General features: G+C 39.4%; 1 protein-coding gene across 1 annotated transcript in view; it reads left to right on the forward strand.

Moving 5' to 3' along the window:
- LOC140246825 (uncharacterized) overlaps positions 1 to 7,463 on the forward strand; it is a 54,410-nt gene extending 46,947 nt beyond the window's left edge. The window contains exons 7-9 of the mRNA XM_072326154.1: positions 217 to 390; positions 6,856 to 7,038; positions 7,452 to 7,463. Coding sequence (XP_072182255.1) covers positions 217 to 390; positions 6,856 to 7,038; positions 7,452 to 7,463 — 369 coding nt within the window. The remainder of the gene's footprint in view (positions 1 to 216; positions 391 to 6,855; positions 7,039 to 7,451) is intronic.
- The last annotated feature ends 887 nt before the right edge of the window (positions 7,464 to 8,350 follow it).

Raw genomic sequence — 8,350 nt, forward strand, 5'->3', positions numbered from 1 at the left:
TATTAACCGGACTGGCGACCGTCCCTGAGTATAAAACCATCTTATTTGAGTGTTCTTTGCAGACAAGAAACTTTATGTTCAGTAGTTTGTGTTACGTTACATTTCGATTTCTTTATTTTGCTACATATCAATCCCTTTGAATCTGTTTCATTGATTTCATCCGTGTTTACTCTACGCTTTATTTTGCTATCTTTTCTACAGATTGAAAATCTGAAGTTGTGTTTGAACAGCTGGAATGACGGTTTTCAACATCAATCCTCGATGGGAGGTCTCTTGGCCAAATGGGTATTCACTATGCCGAGACTTGCAAGTTTCAGTCTTGAATGTCCTTGCCTCGACGATACATTTTTCTCGAAATCTCGGCATCTATCCTCGGCATCACCCTGTCAGGTAGTAATACGTCACCTTGGAATATTTATTACGTGCGTGATGGGATATAATTTGTTTGGTTGGTTGATTGGGTGCATGCCCGGCGCAACGTTTTTAAACGTGTGTGTGTGTGTGTGGGGGGGGGGGGGACATTTCCGTATTTCATGAGCTAACAAGCCCCCCCCCCACCCCCGAAAAAAGGGCCTTCGCGCCACTTTCGAGTTTCTTCAGCTAACAAGCAAAGCAAAACCAAACAAATGAGAAAAATATGGTCTTCATCTCTTCTTTCTTACCTTTTTTCCAGGTTTCTTCAGCTGACAAGCATAAACAAAACCAAACAAGAAACAACCACACACACACACACGCACACACACACACACACACAAAGGACGTTTACCATTTCATTTATTCTTCTAGTCCCAATTCAGTGGTAAAAAAAAAAAGATGTTCGGGGGCCCTACTTTTTACGAGTGGGTTGATTTAATCCATTAACCAGTCTACGACAGTATTGATTCCAAATAATCCAATTTACGAATGCATTTCCTTTGCCAAATTACTCCCAGTGTTGAAATTCAATTTATTGAATAGTTCGTTATCTGCACATTTACCTAAGTGTGCTGCCATGTAAAGTTATGTTGTCATAAAACTTTCCAAAGAACAATAATTTCAACGTACATGAGGAAATGGATTAGTGCGGACATTTTGGTTTCTACCTACAGGGGAGAACTGTTACCCTTTCGTATACCGACTATGAATTATTCATCAACGGTTTAAAAAAAAAAAAAAAAAAAAAACATTGACGAACAGTGATAAAATAACCTTCATAGAGTTACCAAGTCCACGAATCCGTTTTATTCGTTTGGCTAATACTAACCAACCTATTATGGCTTATATCCGTGAACAAGTCCGTGACTGCTGCATCTATTTGTTGAATCCGTTCAAACCACGGCCGTCAGATGGTAAAACGGTCTATCTCGAAAATTGCTGTTCTGAGAAAAATGACTTTAAAATTTAGAGGTTTGAGCTTTTTCAGGAGATGGGTGTAATGCATTTCTAGCAATGGGACAAGAAGAAGCATATTAAACACTGATAACTCAAGAATTTTGTACTTATTTGGGGTTTTAATTATAAAATAAATGAGATTTTTGTGCAGATAGACTGTTTAACCACAGCACATGTATACACTCCCGCTACACATCATAAGATGGTAAAATGGTCTATCTTCTAGATAGACCACAAACACTATGTAAGCTGGTCTAACTCGAAGATAGACCATTTTACCATCTGACAGCGATGATTTAAAAAATCTCAGTTAAGAAGGTTATATGGTTTATGTAAAAGATAGCTCGTTTTACCTCCAAACGATATTACCGACAATGGGCTAACTCAAAGATAGTATACAAATGATGCACAGGATAGAGTGCGTTAGTGGAGGCGTATAGCGCACTCGAGGGTATTTACAATTGTGAAACATGCACGAGGCGCATCCTGTGCATCATTTGTTTTATAAAATGGGTCGAAAATTCGAAAACTAACAGTATTTTTCAGCGTTTTTCACGTACCTTTGTGGGTAAAGACGTCCGAAGATGTTCGTCCCAAACATTTACGCACGTCGTACTCGGAAATCCCGCACACGGTATAAGTATGATGGGGGGTTGGGTTTCCGGACACTTAAGTTCCCGCATGAAAACTTTAACATTTTACATAGAATATGCGCCCTTTACCTTAAAGACTTGATATAGACTCCTCATATAGGCCTACTAGACAACATACTCTGAAAACGGCGTGAGAATTAACCTGCTAAATCATTGGATTTGCCCTTCAAAGTGACTCCATGTACGCGTCCGGTCCCACAACGCTTGGTCTACTGTACTGTACGTATGAGAGTATACGTACGCCACACATGTTAACGTCATATGCACAAGGGAAGAAAGGCCGGCCCGCCAGCAGCCCGAACTATAAGTTGTTTCCAGGATTGACAGCGCGTATGCATGCAATTCAAAGGAGTCGCCGCGCGCACAGACGATCGGCAATAGGATTTAACACGCAGTGCGATGGGACTTCTAGAATAACCAAAGCACACGTGACTCATTACAGCGCTTTCTATTGGCTACATTCCTGAACCCATTTCATAAACTGTTTTACCATCAAATCTGAAGGAAAAATACAAAACAGTACCAAGATAGCGGCTATTATCTCTAAAAACAAGACATGATGGGAATTTCTCGATAGCACGATTTGAAAGAGCACCCTTACATGTCCCGGAAAGTGAATTTACCTCAAAAAGTCAAATTTTCGAGTTAGACCGTTTTACCATCTGATGGCCGACCACTGCTTGTCATGTCTCATGTCCGCCGTTCCGAAAATTCTTTTCCTACATGTTCGATGTGCATTCTAAAATAGATAAATAAATAGATGATAAAGTGAAAAAACAAACAAACAAATAAATTAATTAATACATAAATAAATGAATAAATAAATAAATAAATAAATAAATAAATGAATAAATAAATAAACAAATGACGCCATCCGGAATGCGTTCCAAACATTTGGTCCTATTCTTGTGACCGGACCGAAAGTTTTGCCAATGTTTGCAAATAAATGTATTTTATACGCTATTGGAGACCGTTCCTGCGGCATTCTTGACCACAAGAAACAGTCGTATTGCATTCTAAGTGCGTTCTTAGTGTATTATATGTTGTCACGCTGCATTATCTTTGAACTTGTGAAAATCAAAGTATTTTTGGCAGCCATTCCTAAAACCTGATGACCGCATTCGAAGTGAATTTGTACTGTATTCGAGGCGACTTCCGACCAGACTTAGTGCGGCATCCGAAATGCTTTCTAAAAATCTTGACCGCATTCTAACATCGTTATCAATATTTCTTCTGCGTTCCAGTTAAATTCGGGCAGCTTTCGAGAACTCAAAATTCAATCGGGATGTCTAGGGATGATTCGAGAAGGGTTTGAAGTACATTCCGAATATCGAACAACATTCCTACCAAGCTAATATAATTTGATTTTTTTTTTTTTCCGAATGAGTCACGAATTTTGAAAGTCCTTCAGGCTTGTTCTGCTTGATTCATGCTGATTCCGAATTAGTGTGACGGGGTAATATTGCAACTGAATATTGGAATTTTCTCTGTATTCATAGACAGAGACAGTGGGTCACCGATTGTGCGTACTCCTTAAAGGACAAGTTCACCTTCATAGACATGTGGGTTGAGTGAATGCAGCAATTAGTAGAACACATCAGTGAGAATTTGAGCAAAATCGGGCAATCTGTTCAAAAGTTATGAATTTTTGAAGTTCCTGCTTAGTCACGGCTGGATGAAAAGACTACTATAGCTTGTGATGTCATATGAGTACAACTACATAAAGAAAGAATAAAGGAAATTCAACATTATATTATTTCCATTTTTTCTCGCATAACAAAACAAAACTCGACTTCTCTCTTTCAGTAGGCAGGGGGGATATGCCTAATATTACCCTTAACATACGTCAGTAGCAAGTCGAAGAAATGTGCACTTTATTCAAAAAGTAAAGTTTTTTGAAATTCTCTTTTTATTTTCCTTATATAGCTGTACGCATGTGACATCATACACTGTAGTAGTCTTCGCTTCCAGCAGTGACTGCGCAGATACTTAAAATGTTCGTAACTTTTGTACAGATTGTCCAATTTTCCTCAAACTTTCACTGATGTGTTCTACTAATATTGCTGCATTCTCTCAATCCTTATGTACATGAAGATGGACTTGTCCTTTAAGGACGTTTGTTGTGGTACAAATTGTTGCCCCTGCACAAATTGTCGCCGTCTTAAACGGGCAACAAATTATGCAGGGAGTTGAGGCACAAATTGCTGCCCCAGCATAATTTGTCGCCTGGTGACAATTTGTGCAGAGGGCTGACGACACAAATTGTCACCCGCCCTCGAAGCACATTTGCGGGGGGGGGGGGGGGGAGGGGGGGTTATATTTATCTTGACATAGGCATTGGAATACCAACAATTAACTAACACGGATACATCCATGCAAATAATTAATGTAAAAAACAAGTCACGTTAAGGTTTCGAGGAAGTGTGTGTATGTGCGCACACACACGATAATTGAGTTTCCGTTTGTGTGTGAGAGTGTCGGTATTATTGTGTATGGTGATTGTATGGAGGGATGTGCGCGAAGGCGGATTTAAACGTGAAGGAGGGGGGGGGGTACTAGTATGCGTGTGTTAGCTCCTCAGATTGTGTGTGTTTACAAGTGAGTGTGTGTGTGCGTGCGTGCGCGTGCGTATGTTTGCGTTTAGGTGGGGTTAGTATCAAGCACCACACATGCAGAAAGATTCCTCACATATTATGGTCTAAACACACACACACACACACACAACGCACACCATGTGCAGGGGCGGCGCAGCTGTGGGGGCCGTGGGGGCTCGGGCCCCCACACTTTTTGTGCACCATACAAAGGAATACATAAGGTGTCATCAGTTTGGGCCCCCACACTTTTTTCAACCCGGAAGTACGTAAGTGGCACTAAAATTAAAATGGGAGGGGAAAGAATGAGCTGAGGACCTTTTTTTTTTTTTTTTTTTTTTTTTTGCTTGTCAGCTGAAGAAACCCGGAAGTGGACGGGGAGAGATGAGCTGAGGACCCTTATCTTTTTTTTTTTCTTGTTTTTTTTTTGTTTTTTTTGTTTTTTGCTTATCAGCTGAAGAAACCCGGAAGTGGACGGGGACGGGGAGAGATGAGCTGAGGACCTTTTTTTTTTTTTTTTTTCTTTCTTTCTTTTTTTGCTTGTTAGCTCGTGAAACCCGGAAGTGGGCCCCCACACTTTTGAAAACAGTATGCCGGCCCTGATGTACAACACATACCATGTAGCTCCCCCCCCCCCCCAACACACATACACATCATGTTTACCAGTTATACCCACCCCCCGGCCACCCAAGTTTAACATAGGAACAACTACCCCAACGATACAATTCGTAGTGTATCTTAGTATTATCTCCTGTAGCTTGAAGACAACGACCGACGACATTTTTTTTTTTTTTTTTTTTTTTTTTGCGCAGCTACGTTTCAGTTTACCCGCAGAAATTGCCGCCATTGACGTCAACAATTGGGAACTGCACGAACAGTACAATTTGACAAATTGTGCAGGGACGACATTTAATACGTGGAGTGCTTGCGGCACACATTATCGCCCCTGCACAAATTGTCGTCCCTGCACAGTTTGTCGCCTGTCGACAAATTGTTGACCTCAATGGCGACAATTTGTGCAGGCAAAATAAAACTGCGGCTGCACAAATTGTCGTCGGCCGTTCTCTTCAATTAAGCAGAAGATAATGCTAAGATGCACTACGAATTGTAACGGTGGCGAATTATGTGGTTTGGTTGGTTCTTCCTGTGTTATGCTTGGATTGGATGGGTATAACCGGTAAATGTAATATATTTGTGTATGTGTGTGTGTGGGGGGGGGGGGTGAACGGTATGTGTTGTGCATGGTTTATAGGTGCGTATATGTGACGTGTGTATGCGTGTGTGCATACATGTAGTAGTGCGTGTGTGTTTGGAGATGATTATTATGTGTGGAATTTGTGTGCATGTGTTGTGATGCATCCGCCTTCACACACATCTCAGCTTACACACATCAAACACACAGACACACATTTATACATGCAGACATCCCTTACGCGCACCTGCAGTTTCGCATCTTTTCTGAAAGAGCTCTTCTTCTACATGTACTGAATGTACTGACTGGCAGTGATTATGCAGGGATTTATGGTCGTGGATCAAAGGTCAGGGGGTCAAAAGTCAAGGTTATCTTCTAAAAATGTCACTTTTCCCTCATATTTATTATCAACGCAGTGCCTGTAGGATTTCACTTGAAACAGAATAAAACATGTCTTGCCCAATTGAGATACTCTTGGTCAGAGGTCAAAAGGTCAAATACCAAGTGAAAGTGCTAAATTTCACTTCTTCCACCATTAAAAAAAAAGTGGCTCAAGGTATCTTCTTGGAACTTTGTAACTATCTTTGCATGTTCTATTTCACAGTGTTTCTCTTGGGAATTTTAGGGTCATAGGGTCAAAGGGTCAAGGGACAAAGGCCAGGTTAAAATCTGAAATTGTTAATATTCAATACTAAAATCGCTCTTTTTAACCACACTTTGAAATTACTTAACGCATAAACTTATTAAAGAGTCAGAAGTTAAGTGATAACCCTCAAATCACCAAATACCTGCACCTGTAAACAATATATGGCCATTCAACCAATTATACCTATTTCGTTAGTTTAAGGACAGTGAACATTCAACACATTCGTGACGAACATGAACATTTTACCAATTATGTGAAACTGTCAACCCACATTGCCAGAAAATTGTACTATTAGGAGAATCATGCATTATGGCAGAGGTATACCAGTCGCCATAGCAACATATAAGTTCTAATTTTATTCTTTATTCTAATTGTTTTTTATATTTGTTTTCTCTTTTACAGATTCAAGTTCTGAAGTTAACTGTTTTGACGTGGGATGACGGTTTTAATAGTCAAAATTCAAAGGGGGACGACTTGGCCCAATGGATATTGACTATGCCAAATAGTTCAAGCCTCAATCTGACATGCCCTTACCTGGACGCTAATTTCTTTTCAACAGTCGTCGCCTCACAACAATCATGTCAGGTATGTCACTCTGAACTATCCATGCGATGTCATAATCCTTATTTTATGCAATAATTTGGTCACATTTTAATGCGACTGGCATCCTTCCCCAAGGAAACCATAGACCATTCTCTTTGCATAACATTTGATGGGTACTTTTTTATTTGCCCTTCGGGTTCGATCTGTTTTGCGATATTCCAGAGGTTTTGTTTCTCATCTGTTTCCACCACTATCAAGTCATTTAGTGTAACAGGAAAAACGATCAACGATGATAGTGCATGCTATAAAGGAGAATCGTACTTTCATCGTTTAAAGACTGTGACTTATATATTGACATAGGTGATTTAGGCAGAATAGTCTCCGTATAATGCTTTTAACATTATTGTGTTGGTGCTTTGTTTGTTTCTTTGTTTGTTTCATTTTCATCTGAGAAGATGAAGGAATAGCCAATATTCAGCTGCAATAGTTGGTCTTCCAGGCGGTCCGCGTGGATGTAGGGCGGGACCACTTGGCCAGGTTAACCCTATAAAGCCCAAGGGGGGGGGGGGCACATTGTGCCCCCTACCAGATTTTCGTTTGCCACTCCTTCGCCCTTAATCCGATTTCAACCAAATTTTGTGAATTTTCCTAAAATCGTATTGCAAACATTTTTGATTTATAATGTAGATATATTTGATGTTGCTGGTTGCCATGGCAACCATAAAATGACAACCATGTCAGTCAGATCGTGCATCTTTTTTTCTGTTCCCATTTCTTTTAACAGCATTACAGTGAATGAAATGGGTGTTTCTTGGCTTAAATTTGTTGAAGAAGCAAAATTTCAAATAATCATGGTCCTGGAAAGTTATTCTTATTATTTCCTTTGTTTTTATGTGACTAGGGCATAGAACAAAATAGAGATAAATGAAAACAATAATGATATTATATTCTAAAGATTGTCCGTATATTTTTGATTCCTTCACCCAAGTTATGCCTCTAATATCATTAGTTTATCACATTATCAATTTGCAATCTCAAAATTCCAGTATTATGCAAATATGAAATGTCATAACTATACATGTACCCATCACAAACATTTCATCCCAGGTCTCAAAATGTATCACTATGTTGATATGAATATCGCCTCCTTGTGGTAACCTTGACAAATTTCAACCATAACAAAACTCAATAGTGAAATTCCACTTGCTTAACATTCGTGGCAAATATGAAAATTATTGGTCTATAATAAGACATATATAATGGGGATAAAGAAATTATACAGAAAATCATGTTTTTAGCTTAATTTTCTATGTATTTCTTTATATTTTGCTAAATAGCGCCCTCCATGGTTGAC

Source organism: Diadema setosum, chromosome 3 (assembly GCF_964275005.1).
Source record: "Diadema setosum chromosome 3, eeDiaSeto1, whole genome shotgun sequence".
Classification (NCBI taxonomy): Eukaryota; Metazoa; Echinodermata; class Echinoidea; order Diadematoida; family Diadematidae; genus Diadema; species Diadema setosum.